The sequence below is a fragment of the Aspergillus novofumigatus genome (assembly GCF_002847465.1).
Source record: "Aspergillus novofumigatus IBT 16806 chromosome Unknown P174scaffold_4, whole genome shotgun sequence".
Classification (NCBI taxonomy): Eukaryota; Fungi; Ascomycota; class Eurotiomycetes; order Eurotiales; family Aspergillaceae; genus Aspergillus; species Aspergillus novofumigatus.
Genome location: NW_020194277.1, coordinates 3,327,925 through 3,347,056, shown reverse-complemented (window position 1 = coordinate 3,347,056; position 19,132 = coordinate 3,327,925). Strand labels below are relative to the sequence as shown.

Genomic DNA, 19,132 nt, shown 5'->3' with positions numbered 1-19,132 from the left:
ATGATTCTGAACATGCAAAATGATAATGACATTTATGACATCATATGGAATCATCCTGCTTTGCCTATCTGAGAGCTCCTCCTGACCACTGACCAGCAACATGGAAGACAAAGACAGTTTTCATCTGCGGCAACTAGGGAAAACGCTCTTATTGTGAATAATTCCTGTATTTTATTTAGCACTATGCTTCCTGCTCACGAGGCGAGGAATCTCGCAGCCAGAATGATATAATGAACGATGTAAATCCTGCATCAGCATTTGTATGTATGTTTATTGATGAATCCGCGGTTCATGGTCTGTGCTACATAGGAATGGCACGATAACAGATCTAGATCTGGTAATTGACCTACGTATTTGCGCTAACCTCGCTGGCCACTGTCCAGACACCTCGGAACGCTTCTCATCATATTCAGTTAATCCTAACGTGGATCGCAATGGGGGGAAGCATTTACAATGAATCAAGTAGATCACATCGCAAGAAAAGGAACTGCAATGGAAGGGTATGTGTGGAATAGAAAAGTAGGCCAGAGTTCCAATTGAAAGAAAGAGTATAATCTTGCCCACCAACAATTGAACATGTTAGAGGATGCTGTGGCAATGACTTTCAGAGGTATTAATGCGTCAATATTTGATGTGCCTGTCTTCTATAAACATGAATCCAACATATCCTGCTGCTCGTCAAGGCTTCAAGGCTCGGACCAGTCAACCTGATCCGTCACCGATTCTGACCCGTCTTTTGAGTATGTAACACGGAGACGAAGGCGGAGCTTGGGTGGGAGAGCCTATGATGATATCGTTAGCGACGCGTTGACTTGTAAAGTGCCGACAAACTTACACCACTGATGGCTGCAATCTTTAGCATCTGCACCCCTTCGTCTCCCGCAGAAAGCTCAGATCTGTTGATCGCGCTGAGTTGAAGCCGTTGACTTTTGGGCACCGCGGCTTGTAACCCGACATTGGAGAATTGACTAAAGTCGGAGACGTTGCGGAAACGGGCCTGGATCTGTGCATTCCCATTACCGCCCCGCTGTACCTGCAAAGTAAGAGTAAGGTCGTTCTTGTTGTATGCTGTATGAACCGCTGCGGCCGACGGGGATGGTGCGGGGGATGGAGCAGATCCGAGTCCTCCAAGTATATCCACAGATGCGGATGCCGGCTCCGCTGGGCGTGGTGAGGGGGTCGCTCCGTTTGAACCGAACAGGTCCATGATGGCGCTCGTGTTGACTGATTGGGCAGGTGCGTGTGCAGCCTGGGGAGCGGGCGAAGAGATGCCGGAGTCTCCACCGAGGATGTCCGCAAGTAGGTCTGCCGTGTTTTGAGATCCATTGGCCGCCGGGCTCGTTGCTGGAACATCGGCGCCGCCCATGAGATCGACGAGCAGGTCCTGCTCGGCCTTCTTGGCAGGCTTCTTCGACTTGTCTTTGAGCAGCTTACTCTGGCGCTTCTTGCTGGGAGCGCCAAGGACCCTCTGTTCCTCGCGGATCTCGGGAGGTGGCATCCGTTCCAGCACACCTCTGCGAATTTGATCGTAGCCGAATAGGTTGGTATATTCGGCCGCGCGCTGTTGAATCTCCACGCTCAAATCGGCGGTCCGGCTGTTGAGGAAGCGTCGGAGACGCTCTATCTGCGCAGGATCTGTCATGCGCACGGTGAGCTTCATCGATGCCGTGGTGATATACTCAACCACAGTCTGTGTTGCGTAGGTGCTGTTCAGAATATTGTTGAACAGGTCAACAATGTCGCTTTCCTTGACCTCCTTGACGAGTTCCTCCTCCTCATATTGACCACCACGGAGCAAGCTATCACCATATTCACCAATGACCCAAGTTGCCGCAAGCGTCAACCCCTCTTGAGAGATATCCTCTTTCAGGGATGTGTAGAGCTTTTGCACGCAGTACGTCTGCAGTTCCGGAGTAGTGGCGATCAAGCGCACAAAAGACGACAGGATTTGTTCCTTGACGTACGCACCGGCCAGCTTGAGGACGCGCAGAATGGTGTCGACGTGCCAGCGCTTGTTAGGGGCGTAGCGGTCGGCAGCGATACCAATCTGGGTTGTCATTGCTGGTTTGAACTCATTGTCGGCAACCTCTAAGAAGGCGAGCAGTTCCCGGACAAGGACACGCACGTTCGACTCGTTGATCAACATGAAGCTCAGGTCGAGGGCTCGTCGCCTGATGCTGATATCCGGGTCACGGAGACATTCCAGGATGGTGTTGCGGTGTCTCTGAACGGCGTTGGGCTCGATCGCTACCACCTTGTTCAGGGTATTGAGTGCAACGTAACGAATGTTATTATCTTTGTTGGAGAGGAATTTTCCGAGAATATTGACACCCAAAACCCGCAAACCAGAGTCGGCCTCGATGTCCAGAATGGTGAGGACGGCCTCGTAAAGAATAGCGTTGCCCACGTTTTTGGTAGAATCAGTGTTGGTAGCCACCTGTGCCAGAATGTCGTTGATCAACTCGCTGGTTGCCGCATCTCCTCTTCCGAGTACCTTCAAAAAGCGCAGTATCTTGACCTGAAGGAACGGGTCCGTGATGCCTGAAACATCGTGCTCGGGAGCGTAACCGGACGTCGTCAGTCCTTTCAAGGCACGGACAAGACCGGGGACCAAGGGCCGGAACATCTCAATCACGCCCTCTTGCCCTTCCTCGGCCTCCTCGGCCTCGCACATGTCTATTACCAAGGTCAAACCACACAACAGCACGCCGTGGTTTCGATCCGACAACAAGGCCTTGGCCTTCTCCAGGAAATGTTCCTGCAAGTCTGGCACCTTACGGCAGATACGCATGGCACATAATGCTGCCTTCCGCCGGATATAGGGATTGGCTGTGGAGAGGAGGGACTCGACTTCGGTGAACAGATCTCGAGACATCTCGACAGAGGCGATGTTACCCAGGGCACATAGCGCGAGACCGACGATGTACTGGTTGGAATGGTTGAGATCACTGAAATCCTGTCAGCCAGGACACTCCGCAGAGCAGCAAGCAGTTGCTGAGACGAAGACCCACTTCTTCAATGAGTTGGTCACCAACGTCAATACTTCCTGGTTCTCATCCAGGAGCAGCATGGTGCCCAGGTACCCCAGCCGCTTGTCGGCGAACCGATGGGACGCCAACAGTTTCAGGCATTCGATCTGACCAAAGTGTGTACGCTCCCCAAGGGTGAAAAGATAGAGTAGTTTGGCGACATTGTTTCTCCTGCAAGCGTCATATATGAGCTGGTTGTCCGGCGAAAACCACAAGGGTGCTGGTGTAAGGTGTGGTGTATAATGCTGACCGGACTCCCGAATCATGGCTCTCTTCTCTGAACGACGCACGAATAGCGGCACTTTCTTTTTGAATCACTGCTCGTTCATCGGCAATCGTCTTGGCCGATCGGACATTCCGAATGAATTGTTTGACTGTTTCGAGCGCGCATAAGCGGCGACGAATTAGTTAGTGATTCGACTGCCAGCTCAAAGGGGGTGGGGTGGTCCACGGAGGGCAAACACGTACGGGATGTCATGGCGGTCGCAAGGACCCCCGAACGGGGAGGAAGATAGGAGGATGTAGGGGGTTGCGACAATTAGAGAAGAGACAGGGAAATTGAGAAGAAGAGAGGGCGGCGAAGAAACCTGTCGACGCACTACCCGGGAATAAATCGATGAATGGAAGTCGACGACTTTCTTCTTTGATAGCTGCCCTTTTAGTTAGTTAGGCATGTCGAGCCTCATCCCGTCCTTTGCTTGATCTGGCACTCTTGGCAGCCTCTTGTTCGGGCTTAGCGTCCCTCGTGCCCTGAGTCTGTCACGGGCGCACCACGTGATAAGCTCTCCGTGGGACGGCCTTGGTAGTCAGGCATCAACTTTGACTGACTGATGCCTGAGCCCTCAGGAAACAATAATACCTGACATGTATTGTAAACATAGTACCGGAGATCGGCCGACGGCAGCTCCGTGGGTCCGAGAATCACTGGATGTGCATAAGGTAATTGAGTATTGACATACGAATACGACAGACGGTTCCGGCTCAGTGGCTTACCTTTAGTGACAATGGCGATGAAGCTATGACGTGCGCCCCGGGTTCTTTGTTGACGCCTCTCTACGCTGTAGTGCCTATCCAGATGTTCCATTGTGCCTTGGAAGTCCGGTCGATCCGCTAGAGAGGTCCTTGGATGCGAATAATCCCTCCCTTTTCCCTGTCGTTCGTTGGTCCCTGCGCCGATCATCAGTTTTACTCAAGTTCGACTCCCAAACAGCGGTTCATGATAGGATCCACAGACAATACACATGACACATATCGTCAATTCCTTCTTCCATCAAGTTCCGAACTTTGACTATATATAACACCCTTCATAGCCGCTGTCGCGGTCGATGTGAAACCAATCGATGTGAACTTCGTTGCTCTTCGCCCTCGTTGTCAGCATGTCCACTGCCGTCTTACAGCGCAATGGCAATGGGTTGCCACGAGCGCGCGGTATGAAAAAGGCCGAGGATGGTGTTACGACACCCGCTTTAGATAGAATAACATCTGTTGATTCAAGGTCGGCAGCACTTATATCAAAGAGAACTTGAACTAAACTTGTGCTAATTTCTTCGTCAAGTGGTCGCTCAACCCCCATCGCCGAAGATGCGCCCCCCTCAGTACATTCGATATCCAGCGCCAGGAAGCAGGCGCGAGCTCGAACTCGCCTGTTCTACACCATCAATTATACTCCTCGCGTGTCGCATTTTGACCCCAGGAGCGACCATCACAATTTCCGCGGCTTCTTCACTCTGTTCTGGATTGCGCTATTCATCATGGTAGTCACGACTGTGCTGCGGAATATCAAGGATACTGGTTACCCATTGAGAGTGCGAGTATGGGGCCTGCTGTCGGCGAATGTGTGGGAATTGGGTCTCAGTGACCTCGCGATGGTTGTCAGCAGTGGGCTTGTCGTGCCGCTGCATCATCTCTTTAGGAGCAACGGTTTGCTGCGGTGGGGCCGAGCTGGTATGATTGTACAGAGTCTCTTCGAAGTAGTATGGCTTGTGCTGTGGATCAAGTGAGTGAGCTACGTCCAAGCCAACCACCTGGAATCTAACAAAGTCTCTAGCTGGCCTTTCATGATGCGCTGGACCTGGACAGCCCAGGTTTTCCTGACTTTGCATACGCTTGTTTTCCTGATGAAGATGCATTCATACGCATTCTACAATGGACATCTGAGCGAAACGCAGCGTCGACTGGCTTCACTAGACAAACCTGGTTCGGTCTCACTCGATGCAGCGGTCCGATACCCAGACCCGGAACCTAGCGGACACCCGACACACCCGCACAGCAACCATACACGATCTAAATCGGTCGAGGAAGTACGCGAGGATCTGGCATCTGAATTGACTTCGCCCTTGGGACGTGTGACCTATCCACAGAACCTCTCTCTCACCAACTACATCGACTACATCTTCTGCCCGACACTCTGCTATGAGTTGGAGTATCCTCGAAACAAGAACAGACAATGGACCGAGTTGGCCGCCAAGGCTCTGGCCGTCTTTGGCTGCATCTTCCTCCTAACGCTGACGAGCGAGGAGTTCATTGTGCCTGTCCTCAGCGAGGCTAGTGCCCAACTACACCTGGTCCACGGCGCCTCCGAAAAGGCACTGATCCTGGCGGAGACAATCAGCATGCTCCTGTTCCCATTTATGATTACATTCCTGCTAGTCTTCCTGGTCATCTTCGAGTACGTACTCGGTGCATTCGCAGAGATCACCCGCTTCGCCGACCGCCAGTTCTATTCGGACTGGTGGAACTCCTCTGACTGGTACGTATACCTTGCCCCGGTCCAGCAGTAAGGCAATCTAACCGGCGCAGGCTCGAATTCTCCCGCGAATGGAACATCCCTGTTCACCACTTCCTCCGCCGACACGTCTACTTCCCTTCCCTACCATACTTCTCCCAGCCCGTAGCCATGTTCATCACGTTCCTCGTGAGCTCCGTCTTCCACGAGCTAGTCATGAGCTGCATCACCAAGAAGTTGCGCGGCTACGGCTTCCTAGCCATGATGCTCCAGATGCCCATCGTCGCCGTCCAACGGTCGCGATTCTTCCGCGGGAAGAGGACCCTCAATGTGCGTCTCCTGTCCCTCTTGAGCAGGTATCAGTTTGCTAACTGCGTCTTGTACATGTGCAGAACGTCTTCTTCTGGCTATCGATGATAACGGGGCTGTCTATGGTGAGTTTTACACATTTCTTGCAGGTCGATGTATAGCTGACGTTGTCATAGATGTGTGCTCTGTATGTCCTGGTTTGAACTGAACAAATGTATACTGGGTCGGTAGAATAGCGTGTCTTGGTTATACTTGTACTATAGTGTAGTAGATTTGGTTATATACCCTCGTTTTGAAAGTGCCATGTGTATCCAATTGATAGATTGTATTTCGTAGTCCAGACTTCGCAATTGACAATGAAAATCATATCCGTCTCTTATTCCGGTTGTAACCAGAACCTAGCTGGATAGAACGGGCGTGATATGGTTTCCAAACCTCATGCTGTGACATGAAAATAATCGGTTTCGTATGACAACCTTGAAAGCGTCGATGTCGACGACTGCCTCTATTAACCAAACTGAACGCGCGGCACAACTGAACCCAAGAATGCAAGCAACCAGAGTGAACACCACCTTCAACGCCAAGGCCGAGCCAAAATTGTCCTAAACGAAGAAACCAAGGAAATAGTGATGCAGTCAGCGACGTTCGCCCATTCCTGACTTAAATGTGTTCAATGGGCTCCTCGGGCAGCAGAATCTGCCTCTCCTGCCTGTCACGGGGAAGGCATGCTTTGAGAGGGGGATGGATGATATCGTTAAACAGAAAGGTTCCGTAGACGAGAAGCGCAAAGCCCACTACTTGCAGCCACTTGAATGTTTCCCAGCCGAGGGCGAGCGAAACAAGCCAGATGAAGAGTGTCCGGCAGGTGTCGATCGTACTGCGGGAGGTGGCAGATACGGTTCGGGTGACTGAAAGCCCAAAGAAGTTGAAGCCTCTGCGAGAGAATAAGTAGTTAGCGTCTTGTACTCGGAAATGTGCATAACGCAGAGAGAGGTGCCGTGGGGAATCACGAACCCAATGCTAATCATAATAAGAATGCTGGCCATGGCAATGTACTTGTTAGAGAAGACTTGACGCCATCCTTCTTTGGCGTCAAAATAGCCGTAGCGACCGGCTTCCGTCTGTCCTACGGTCAGGTACAAAATGATGGAAGCAATGACAGTAACGGAGAAACCGAATATGCCTTCCCATCCAACGACCTGAAGAGGATCCATGGCGTAGTTCTCGAGAATCCACTCCTCCAGCACGAACTGTGAGGCCGTGAAGATCTGTGCCGCTGCAATCAAGAGCACACCAATGACAGCCTTGAGCGCTTCAGGAGTCTTCACCATCTCCCGAGCTTCCATCACGGCCCGAGTGGCAATTGCAAGCGTATCATCCCGTGAGACATCATGGCCTTGGTCCTGGCCGAAGAGTGCACCGGCAAGTCCTACCAAGGCGACACCAAGAACCACCACGAACAGCGCAACCCACTGGTATAGGAACAACTTCCGACGGAGAAACAGAACGCTGAAAAGCCCGACAAAAAGGACCAATGCTCCACGCGTCATTTGGTAGATGCTGGCCGCAACGAAGAGTAGACCCACGTTCATCAGAGTCGTACCTGCGATATCGCAGCACGCCGGCGCAGCGAGAAGGAGGATCCGACGTCCACTGAGGTACGGCCGACCTTCAGCATCGGTGCGCTTGGGAGTACGGTCAGATGTATCAGGACCGTCAATCGTATGGTCCTCCTCATCACCTATGTCATCGGGGTGGACGGGATTATACCCGCCCGCAAGGAGAGGAGAAGAATTGGGAGACAGACGCGGATATATAAACGATTGATAAACATATGAGGCGAATATCACGAGCCAACAGCCCATTTCTCCAATAAACATCTGAACACTATCATCGGTACGGGATTGAATTTAGCATCGATTGTGTAACATAGTGGATACAGGAGGGGGGGAACCCACGTCTGGACGACCGGCTGCTCGAAAGTTTGCCGATATTTAGGGTCTGGAGAGTCGCAGTTCCGTACACATTGCATATCCTTTCACATGGCATTAGCTAGATATAAAGACCAAAAAGACTCCTGGTATCAGACCTGATACTTATTAAGGATTGTATTGCAGACCCCGGTCACGAGCATCATCGTGACCAGAAACGGTACCACAGCCTGAGTAGCCATCTTGCACCAGTTAGGAGGTAGTCATAAACCAGAAGAAAGCATGTACTGCGTATACAATATGCAAGGCTGTCGAAGATAATAGCTAGCTATGAGCTGAGGTAGTTCGATAATGACAATGGACTGACTGAAGGACAATCGAGGCTTGATCTCCGATATAATCGATCCAGCGAAATTCAGAGACCGAGAATCAAATGGAAAATTGCAACCACAATCACAATCACAATCACTTATTGAGTACCATTCTGGGCCAAAGAGGAGAGATCAATGAGGAGAACAAAGGGCGGAGGCGAGCGAGTGCGTGAGTGACGGAGGTAGTGGAGATGGGGAGGCTTATCAGCATCCCTATCAGCATGATTATATCAGCCAGCTGATCAGCCAGAGTCTTAAATTGGCTTGGCAGTCTCCAGTATAGATGCACATAGGCACATGATTCGTATCAGATGATGATAGCATACTAGGTACTATCTTCATGGATGGGGATCTAGGATAGCACACCAGGTTGAAATTGGATAAGTCATAATATTAGGATGATTATTGCAAGTACCCAATATTTCTCACAAGGAACGCTCTCGAGCCTTTCCCCTATCTAGACAACTGACAAGACCCCTCGCTTTTCCCATATTCTGTCACTCCAGATAACGCCATGGCTAATCTAACCAGATCAACAAGATGAAAATGGCACAAGAAAACAGAAACCAATCCCACAAGACCATGTGGGATACCCAGAACGATAATGCCGACTGCGGAAAGCAAACTGGAGCCTCCCGTTCTCAGGCCGTGCGTTAATGTACACATAAATCATTCCTATTTACGCCAGATAAATGAATATCGCGCAATTCAGCTGCGAAGTGCCATCTTTCCTTACATGGCATAGATGGCAATGCCATTGTCGTCAACAGTCATGGCCCCGTTGTTCAGGTCAACTGTACCCCAATCGAAATTCTCCCAGGAGTCATTAACCACGAGCGCGTCTTCAAAACGTGAAGGAACATTGATCCAGTCCGTCGGGATCCAGCTATCCTCAGAGACATCGAACTTGCCGCTAGCATCTTGGATCTTTGGCACCTCGCTATCCTTTGGCGTCTGTGTAGCAACGCCAGTTTCGACAGAGTCGGGAGTATCCTCCGACTGGGCATTGGCGAACATTTCGGGGTTGATGAACTCATCCATAGATCCAAAGCCAAAGCCTGAATCGCCGCCGAAATCCATGAACGTATCTTGAATTGCCTCGAGAGAAATGGTGCTATCTGCCCAAGGATCCTTGGTAACGGCAGCAGATGGCGCAGACTGATCCACCGGCTTTACGGCCTCCTTCTTACCGTCCTTGCTCGGGCTTGGCTTGAGTGCCGACGAGGTGGGAACTTTGGCCGCAGTTGTACGAGGAGTCTGCTGAGTCGAACCAGGAGAAGCGGGCTTAGTGCCGGGGGTCCGGGCGCGCGACCCACACCGGTAGTATTAGGAGCGATTGCTTCACCTTTGACTTCATGCTTTGCGGAAGACGGAACGATACCGGTGGTAAGAAGGTCCTTCGTGAGATCCTGAGGTTGTGCTCCTTCTTCGTCCTTCACAAGGCTAGTGTGGAAGCTTTCAATGGCAAACTCGAGAGGATCGTTGATCGGCTCCTCCACCTTGTGGCTTTCTTCGACATGTTTGTCAAGTGCATCCTGAGTAGCAAACCCGAGATGGTGATGCTGACACTCAATGACGCTGCATTTGAATGGGCCACCTAGGACTGGAGCAGCTGTTTTAGCATCAGGCACGGCCTGCTTAGCCGCCTGCAACTTCGAGACTGGCGTGCCAGGAGCTTGACCTTGGGTTGGAGTCCCGCCAGGGTGAGACTGCTTCCTCTTCTTCGAAGGAGGAATCTTCAACTTCTCGGGCGGAATGCTTCCCGGGCCGTAAGCGTGCGGGACCCCCTGGGGAGATGGCGCTCCAAAAGGTGGCTGCGGCACTGCAGAGGTTGCCGAAGCAGCCTGGCTTGAGGCTCTTCGGGCTCGCTGGAGAGCCTCTTCTTGTTGTTGGAGCTGCTGCAAGTTACTTGCGTTTAGAGCAGGCATATTGTTTTGATTGGGCTGCGGCATGGTAGAGGATCCTTGTGGCACGCTACCGGGCCGCTGGCCAGAAGGTTGGTTTTGCTGTTGGTTCACCCGAGTGATCATAGCGTGGAATAGCTTCCTGATGTAATTGATGGTGCCGCTAAGATACTCTGGAGCAATGGTAAACTGGTCATTGATCGTCCAGTCCGGGCCCGGTTTAAATTGCCTCATTAATTGTATACGCTACGTCAAAATTGAGTTAGTATGTGAATTCCAGGAGGCGCAGAGTCCAGGGACGACTGCGGACATACCATTGCAAGCAAACTGCGAACGTTCTTCTCCTGGCCGGGGATTTTTGAGAACCATTGGGCAAGAGTGTCCATTCTACCAAGCATGTCGGTGCATTCACGAAGTTGCTGGGTCATGGCAGCTTTCTGCTCAGGTGAAAGGGCAACAGGTTCCGCTGCAGGCGCATTCTTCGCGATATCGTTGTAGAGCTGTCGAATCTTCTCGGGTAGGTTGTTCCATGCTTCCTCCGCCGCTGCTCGACTGATCGGAACCCGTTGTTGACCTTGTTGACCTTGTTGTCTGCGCATTTGCGCTAACTGCATGCGTTGCTGAGGGGTCATTGCAGCCAGTTGCTCGGGTGTGATAGCCATATTGGGTCTAGAAGGCGGCGCCGATACTCCTCCTTGAGCAGTAGTAGGCTGGGCTGTCTTTGAGACCGGCGCTGCTTGGGCTTCTGTAGGCTCTTCAGCGGCTGATTTGCGCTTGGTGCCCTGTTTGGGAGCCGAGCCCTTTGCGCCCTTCGCAGCCGCCGTATTTTGAGCCTTGGCAGTTTGGTTTTGTTGGTTTTGAGGTGGGGTGGGCTGCTGAGGACCCTGCTTGGCCTGAGAAGTGGTAGGAGGCCCCGTCAACGGAGGTTGTTGCACCGTTTGGTTCTGCTGGTTTTGGTTCATATTCTGCGCGGCTAAAGCCTGGGCTGCTCGGCTCTGGGCCATCTGCATCAGTTGTTTCTGCCTGTTCCGAAGGATGATCTCGCGGAGCTGGTCGTCGGAGTAGTTGGCCACTTGAGCACCCAAGCGCTGGCGAGCCATTTGAATCTCAGTGGCGGTGACCGGCCGCAACGCCGGCAGGTTCATTGGTACTTGCTGCTGGCCCGCCTGAAACGCTTGTGGATTCACAAACTGCTGGGGCTGTCCCTGAAAAGACATCATCTGTCCCCAGTTGCCCTGGCCATTCTGATCCACGTTACGGACGGCTCCTTCTTTCCCTTGAGCTATGATCTGGGCAAGATGTAGCTTCTGCAAAGTCATGAGTTTCTGCAAATCAACTCCCCCAAGAGCTTGCGGGTTTGCAGCCACCCATTGTTTCAACTGACCCCAAGTCTTGATATGCTTCGGGACTGGGGAAACCATATTCGGGTTGTTAGCAAGGATCGCAGGAGGGAACTGAATGCGATCCATCTCCTTGACCTGATCAGGCGTCATCTCTATGCTCCCACTCTGCTGCCGCAGAAGTTGCAGCTTGTACAAGTCGTGCTGCCTCTGTTGCTGTTGCCGTTGCTGAGCCGACATCTGCTGTCCCGCGAGCATCTGATTGGGCATTTGTCCACCGTTCATTCCGGTCAGTTGCTGTTGCAGTCCGAGAGACGCGCGCATGTTCTGATTATTACCCATCTGATTGTTCACCATCTGCTGATTCTGGCCGGGTTGCGACAAATTCTGCTGCATGGGCAACGGTTGCTGACTAGCATTTGCTCTTGCGAGAGCTTGGTTGTTTGCGAGAGCACGGCGCTGCTGATTTAAAAGAAAAGCATTAAGGTGTTCAGGAGTCATTTGAGCCAGCTGTTCGTGCGCCGCAGGTGGCAGACCAGGAGGAATCTGGGGTCGACCTTGCATTCCGGGCTGTCCAGCAAGACCCTGCACACCATTGGGCTGTTGTCCCATCCCAGGAGCCCGCGACGGCGGCCGGACTTGTGCAGCCACTTGCCCTGGGGACATCTGCCCAGGCGGCATGGGACGGTTCAACATCGGCATAGCGGGACTTTGAGATAGTTGTTGCTGCATCTGTGGATTAGCCTGGCCTGCTTGCGATATCGCCATTTGCGCTTTTTGGGCTGCTTGAGCTCGTGCTTGCGCTTGGGTCTGCGCTTGGGGCTGAGGCTGGAACTGTGCTGCCTGCTGATTTCGATCCTGCTGGACGTTCTGAGGGTTCTGCAGGTGCTGTGCCGCCAGAAACTGAGGGCTGATAGAGGCGCCATTGAGGTTGGCCTGACCCCCTTGACCCATCTGCTGGCCCACTTGGAACATGTTCTGAGGAGGAGTGTATGGCTGTTGATTCATTTGGGAAGAACTGGCAGGCACCACGAGTTGACCTGCTTCTTGGGAACGCAACCCATCCGCTTGCTGGCCCTGGATATTTTCCACGTTGCCGATGAACGACGACGGATCAAGGCTCTGTTGGTTGCCCATGGGAAATCCCGAATTGCGCTGAAAGGTCATCATATTCTGAAAGATCTGTCGCTGCTGAGGATTCATCATGGGATCTGTCATCATGGCCCCATTGGGATCGACACCGGCGCTCTGCGCTCGTGCCATTTCCATGCGGTTCCGTTTATGCCTTCTGAGTTGATTCAAAGCCTGGCAACGGAAGAAGTACGTGATTGGATCCATGTTCTTTCGGGTAAGGTACTGTCTTTGTTCTGGTGTCATATTCTGTAGGTTCATGCGAATCTTCTCCATATCTTCCTGGGGCGTTTTTGCAAGGATCTGATTGGCTATCCGACAGACATGTTCATATTCTTGAGCCGAGAGAGTATTGAGATCGTCAGGCAGGGAAGCATTGCCGCCTGGTCGTTGTTGCGCACGCTGCTGCTGGAGCATAGCCTGATTCTGCTGCGACTGTTGCTGCTGTTGCTGTTGTTGTGACTGCTGCTGCTGTTGCTGTTGGCGCTGTTGAATTGCAGCTTGTTGTGTGGGATCGTTGATGCCGATCGGCATCTGCTGTTGGCCTGGCATTGGAGATGCCTGCACAGGTCGGTTCAACTGCTGAGGAAACCCATTCTGCCCTACCCCAGGCATACCCGCTGCGGGCCCTTGGGGCATCATCCCGTTCTGCATAACTGCGGCTTGTCTTGCTCTAGTGTCTCGTATGTGGATTAACTTCTCGTTGCATTCCTTGTCGTAGTCGACCTGTGAAGATATTCGGGATTAGACTATCTGTGAGGACGGGCGAAAAGAAAAAGAAAAAACTGACTTTTTCCCTGGCGTCTTTGAATGCTTTCTGCTCAAAGCTCATTGCAGCTTGAGCCGCGCTCTGAAAATCAATTCGTGGCTGAATCAACCGAAGGGATGTAATCCTTGTTGGACAGAAGAGTTAGCCCAATACGACGCGGAGAGAGTCAAAGAAAACAGTAGAATTTTAGAACATGAATCACATGCGGCCCTTAGGCAGTAAGTGAAGGGAATACCAGAAGCTTAGCACTCACATCTGATAGACCTTGACAGCTCGGTCTTTAATCGGAACTTCCGCTCTCCAACCGCTAAAAGGACCCTGGGCTTGAAGCGCCTGAGCCACCTGGTTCATTATAACCGATGCATTTTCATTTCTCTGCGGCATCTGCGTCTGGCCGTGCGGATTGGCTCCGCCAGGCATGCCCCGCCAACATTGGGGAAGTTTGCGGGATTCATGGCTGCAGCCCCGTCAGAGGGGATCGGCGAGCAATCCGCGAAAGCTTTCCTGTCTCGCCAGCATTCGCTGGTAAATCCAAATAATCCTCACACGCTGCAATGTCTTATTTGTCGAACCGGGGGTTTTCAGAGAGCTTGTTCGGTGGGATTGAGTAGTCGTCAAAGCTTCAGGTGTTGATGGAGAAAATGATAAGAATACAGAAGGATTTATGATGTATGACCGCCGAGAGGTAGCCTGGAAGCAGGCTCGAAGGCAAAGAGATATCGTAAGATCTGCGGTTTCGAGGATTGTTGCAAGTGAAAATAAGGTATGTAGGTTTGAGGAAAATCAGAGAGCGTAGATTTGAGGACCAAGGTAGCGGAGAAATCGAGGCGTTTGGGCACAGGTTATCAGTCGAGGGGATTCGCTGGCAGAGGTCGGAAAAGTGGCTTGGGAGAGGAATGACACCGCGCCGGTAAAGGATGGGCCAGTGACAGGGATGTTGCGACAACGTTGCTTGCAGAATATCGTCCGAATAGAAGATAGAGATCTCTGGCCGACAACAAAGGGGGTCAGAGGAGTCGAAGGAGGATGGTAATAATGAAAATAATGATAATAGTAATAATTGAAGAGGAAAAAGAGAGAAAGAGGATCTCCTAGAAGTGTGTAACGGTGAAGATTAGAACGAATCTCTGCGCAAAAAAGGCTCAGGTACGAAGTATAGGTAAGAGAAAGAGGGGGTATTTTTCAGAAAGAGGATGCGAAATAAAATAAAAGAACCGATAAGACGAGAAGAACAAGAAGAGGAAGAAGAGAAGAAGAGGAAGAATGTAAGAACATGCGAACAATGCGTGTTCAGTGGTGTGGAATATTAATTCCAACAGTCACTTGAAACGAAATGATGGACGGTCGGGGATGAAGATCTGGAGGAGGAGGTGGGTGGTTGTTTGGTGGTGGTGGGCTTACCGTAGAAGAGCTGTCTGGTGGCGTGGATGATATGATGGGTCGTCAGCTGGAGGGAAAATGATGGGAGGAAATATTGTCCAGATGGAGGTAAGAAGTTCAGAAAACCAACTTCTTCCTCTTTTTCTTCTTATTCCTCGACAAACAGAGTATTAAGAAGAGAAGTCAAAGAGGAAGAAGAACAGTCGAAGAAGGGAAGGGAATGACAAAAAGGCTTGTGAGAAGGGAACCTTCGATTGGACCAGCGAATATGAAGCTCATAAAATGAAGAACGGTTTAGAAAAGAAAAAAGATGGGTGGAGCAGCCTAACAAGGGAGGAAACAGTCCCCAAAGTGAAGGTGATGATCCTCGTAGTGGTACTAATTATTACTGACAGACTTTGGAGGCTCACTAGCTGAATAGTCAGTCCATAGTGATAGTTATAGTCTACTCAGGAATTTCATCCTAGATAATTCTTCATCCTGCGGCTACGACATAATAGATTCGAAGTCAGTAATCTACTCAAGTCCTATCTATCTAATGGATAATTAATTACCTATGGGTTTTGGCGGTACTACGAGAGGACCAAGTGGCTACTAAACAAGGTACTAGACCCTTCAGGCGTTTTGGGATTCGACCCAAAAGACCCAGAAAATTTTAGTTGACGGGAGCGGATGATGGACCCAGCACTACCTTACTACTACTAGTTAGTAGTTAGTTACAGTCTTCCGTACTACCAGTCTATACCTGTACTAGTTAAGTCCCTGGTTGGAAATTGGAATTCTCCAAAGAAAATGAGTAGCATCTCGATGGCAATAATCAGGATGGCCATTATATAAGTATGGAGTACGGTCCTAAGGTAACTCTCGCATCTGTCAAAGGATTAATTCTAACAACAGGTGCTCTTGACTTGCTAAAATTTGACGCAAGGTCCTGAGACTAGACTCTCGAGTCCAGACAGCGAACCTAGTAGATAGGCAATACTAGATATACTCCGTGCCTACCACAAGGGAAATTGGTACCTAGGTATTATTCACTAACAGTGTCGCGGAAATGCTCGTTATTATTGCTATCATTATTACCATTATTATTATGAGGGAGTTCCCATTGATTTGAGAGGAATCCAGACTAGATCGTCAGTTCATCGACTGGTACCTTACTACTACGGAGGACTGTATGTACCTTATCATAGACCCCCACCAACGCCTTTAGACCAGGGAGTACCTCTCTATATAAGAAAAGAGTACAGTACCAGATAGAGCCAACAACAATAATTAAGATCGAATGGATTGACACATAATGAAAGATCTCTTATTTGTATAGGCTTCTTCACAACAATATACAGCAGAATTACTGCAGACTCCAGAGTGCAGGATAAGCATGCCGGTGTGCTTGGACCCACTCACTCTGCTCTGTACCTAGCAGGAGATGGTAGCCTTCCGTCTTCCTTATTCGGCGCCCCTGGTCAGACCATATCACGTGATGACTGCTGTCGTCACCGCCCGTCTTAGACTCTCAGCAGCGACGACAGTTCCCTTTTCCGTTGGGGCCTGTATACGTACTTCGATGATGATGATCAAGGAGATCCACTAGATAGTCTGGATCACCGGATCACTGGACATCTAAATTTCGACGTATTTGGGTCGCTCAACTCATCCATCTGTTTCTCTCCTCATCTTGTTTTTCTACCACTTATAGTCCGGGCTTTCTCTTCTATCATCTTTTCGGCCTTTTCCAGCCAGTCCTACAGGCCCTCCGATCGATAGTCTCTCCTTTACTGTCACGTTCCTTGCATTTCCTCCCGTCATGGTCATCTAATTTGGGACACCTAAAGCCATACTAATTGTCTCGTCTGTGTCCCCGGTGGCCCCCTTAAGCGCCATGTTCATATTCTCCGCAGCTCCAGTCCCGGTCGGGTCCAGTATTTTCTTTGCACTGGCCCTGCTCGCCATCTCCGTTTCAGTGTTATTGCTGCTCCGACGTTTCCTTACCCTGCGAGCCACTCCGGCATACCTCTCTGTCCCCGTCTTCCTGGCTCTTGCGCTCCCCGCCAGCGTAGTACTTCTAGTCCCGATCGATCTTGCGTCAAGTTCTCGTGACGGAGGCGGCCCAAAGGCGATATGGCTTCCGGATCGTTTAATCCTGGTAGCATGGCGGATCGCCTATTGGCTAATTTTCGTCCTGACCTGGTTTGTACCACATGTGGTCCTGCTGACCCTCTCGTTGCAGAAGTGCTGATCATTGGTAATTGGTTTCCTGCAGGGCTATCCTCCCGCTGCTAGGAGAATACATCGATTCGGGTTATCGTGATACCAAAAGTCGCATTCTGTATTCGCTGCGCTCGAACGCTCGCTACCAGCTGATCGTTTTATGCTGTGCGTTTGTCGGCTTGATCTACATTACCATTCAGAATGGCTTCCAGTTCGCGTCGATCAAGGCGCTCGTCATGGCCTTGGCCTATGTATGGGGTCTTGTGCTTGCAATTTATGCGATGGGCCATGGCCTGGTTTCCATACCTCGTACGCTATTCCGCAACGCCAACGTCAGTGGCAGGCTACGCAGAGTCCAGGCCCATGCACCTCGACTGCACGACCGACTTATGGATGCCATCAATGATCTCGAGAGTCTCGAGTCACAAGTCACTCAATTGCAGCAGCGGAAAACTGGAACCGCTCGAGATTTTCAGGATTGGATTGAAGAATTGGCCGACACATCCAGCCCCATCGAGTCGCGATCCGCCATTCTGGAACCCTCCAGTGTACAAGGCACCGTTCCTCCGGTCATCACAGAACGCTACATGGCGGACCTGACCCGACGCCTACAGCGCGCTCGGCACCAGAGGGCCCGCTTTGTCGATGAATGGGATCGACTGGTTCTGCTCGCGGCCGACTTGCAAGCAATTATCGACTCTTCCGCATCTCGGAAGCTGGACTTTGGCCAATCGCCCCGGCGTTCGACATCTTTGCCACGCGTCAAGTTTTTGACCCCCTACATGCGGTACCACCTGTATATCAACATCATTCCCAGTCTGCGGCTCGTTTTGGGTGCGCTTTGTGCCATCGCGTCCGTCTGTGTCATCTGGTCTGAATTGATCAAATCCTTGGCTCCTCGCTTGTCCGTCGTGACACTCTCCATCATCTCGTACCATAAAGATCCAAAACCGGTGGATTTTGGAAGGCAGCTGGCCGCTTCCGCCTGGTTGCTGTACATGTGCGCTGCTGCTCTGGTGGGTGTCAATGATGCCAAGGTCTGGGGCAATCGTGCCCTAGTTCGCCGAAATACTTACGGGGAGAGCGCGTGTTGGTACGCTAGCCTAGTCGCCAGGCTTACCGTTCCAATTGCTTACAACTTCCTGACGTTCTTGCCGCTGGGTGTACGACAAAACACCATCTTCTATCATTTCCTCGGTCGGCTCATTGATCTCACGCCACTAGGAAAGGGATTTGATTATTTCTTTCCGGTCTTCATCCTACTACCTGTCTTTGCAACTCTCTTCAACCTCTACGGGAGAATCAAGAGCGTATGCGGCTTGGGTCTGATTGAAGAGGATGACAATGAGTTGGAGAATAACCCTAGCGGCTATGGGCTAGGCGGTTGGAGAGAAGGGCGCGAACTCATAGATCGAGAACTGAACGGCCTCGGATCTTTAGCGCCGTCCTCCCGTATTGGGCAATCGACCTGGCAGTCGAGCCGTAATACCGATGCTCCAGGATCAATATCCTCCAGAACACCTCGGACCGACAGTGCTCGACCAACTCGCCCTCCCAGAGGTCCTCCCGCATCCTCCGCCGTCCTAGAAGACGAGGCGGATGAGGAGAATTTCTTCCAATCTTTTGCGCATCGGGTCAGAAATACCTTTGAGACTGCAAGCAAACCTCAATGGCTCCAGGGCGAACCGTTCCGTCTTCCGAGATGGATGAGCAATGATAGGGCTCAAGGAAGTAATGGTCTCACAAGGTTGTTTGGTGGTCGGCCAGCTGACGGTGGGGTGAGACTTTAGTAGCCGCGTACGCTGCTCTATGTATTTTGTACAGTATCCTGCATGGCGAGGGCGTCTGGCTGATCATATATTTCTTTTGATATATAATATGTATATTTACTTTAGCCATCAATAGATCATGGGCTCGAAGACTGGAGTGCGTTGCGGTTTGTCCATTAATCTGACTGAATCGTGTGAATATATTTCCTCGCGTGGTGCCTGGCGTTGACGTCTGCGCAGGACTTGACATACAGCCCCCATACACA

General features: G+C 51.2%; 5 protein-coding genes across 5 annotated transcripts; 2 read left to right on the top strand and 3 right to left on the bottom strand.

Annotated features, from left to right (window-relative positions):
- Positions 1-522: 522 nt before the first annotated feature.
- P174DRAFT_441983 (AP-1 complex subunit gamma) lies at positions 523-3,681 on the bottom strand. The gene is made up of 5 exons (XM_024827477.1): positions 3,498-3,681; positions 3,280-3,403; positions 3,012-3,200; positions 836-2,948; positions 523-782 (listed from the first exon to the last, which is right to left on the bottom strand). Exons 1-5 carry the CDS (start codon positions 3,505-3,507, stop codon positions 687-689), a joined length of 2,532 nt encoding a protein of 843 aa, XP_024683266.1. The 5' UTR covers positions 3,508-3,681; the 3' UTR covers positions 523-686.
- A 359-nt stretch (positions 3,682-4,040) lies between these two features.
- On the top strand, positions 4,041-6,367 carry P174DRAFT_441982 (putative sterol o-acyltransferase (APE2)). The gene is made up of 6 exons (XM_024827476.1): positions 4,041-4,524; positions 4,585-5,025; positions 5,077-5,778; positions 5,829-6,084; positions 6,147-6,188; positions 6,240-6,367. Exons 1-6 carry the CDS (start codon positions 4,406-4,408, stop codon positions 6,264-6,266), a joined length of 1,587 nt encoding a protein of 528 aa, XP_024683265.1. The 5' UTR covers positions 4,041-4,405; the 3' UTR covers positions 6,267-6,367.
- P174DRAFT_407510 (putative nucleotide-sugar transporter) lies at positions 6,298-8,515 on the bottom strand. The gene is made up of 4 exons (XM_024824137.1): positions 8,153-8,515; positions 8,022-8,098; positions 7,078-7,950; positions 6,298-6,997 (listed from the first exon to the last, which is right to left on the bottom strand). Exons 1-4 carry the CDS (start codon positions 8,234-8,236, stop codon positions 6,724-6,726), a joined length of 1,308 nt encoding a protein of 435 aa, XP_024683264.1. The 5' UTR covers positions 8,237-8,515; the 3' UTR covers positions 6,298-6,723.
- A 582-nt stretch (positions 8,516-9,097) lies between these two features.
- On the bottom strand, positions 9,098-13,929 carry P174DRAFT_431575 (uncharacterized protein; the record flags this gene model as incomplete). The annotated part of the gene is made up of 5 exons (XM_024825701.1): positions 9,098-9,649; positions 9,682-10,515; positions 10,584-13,466; positions 13,531-13,633; positions 13,763-13,929. 5 exons carry the CDS (start codon positions 13,927-13,929, stop codon positions 9,098-9,100), a joined length of 4,539 nt encoding a protein of 1,512 aa, XP_024683263.1.
- A 2,512-nt stretch (positions 13,930-16,441) lies between these two features.
- On the top strand, positions 16,442-19,093 carry P174DRAFT_441978 (LMBR1 domain-containing protein). Its single transcript, XM_024827475.1, has 2 exons — positions 16,442-17,076; positions 17,150-19,093. Exons 1-2 carry the CDS (start codon positions 16,769-16,771, stop codon positions 18,885-18,887), a joined length of 2,046 nt encoding a protein of 681 aa, XP_024683262.1. The 5' UTR covers positions 16,442-16,768; the 3' UTR covers positions 18,888-19,093.
- Positions 19,094-19,132: the final 39 nt, after the last annotated feature.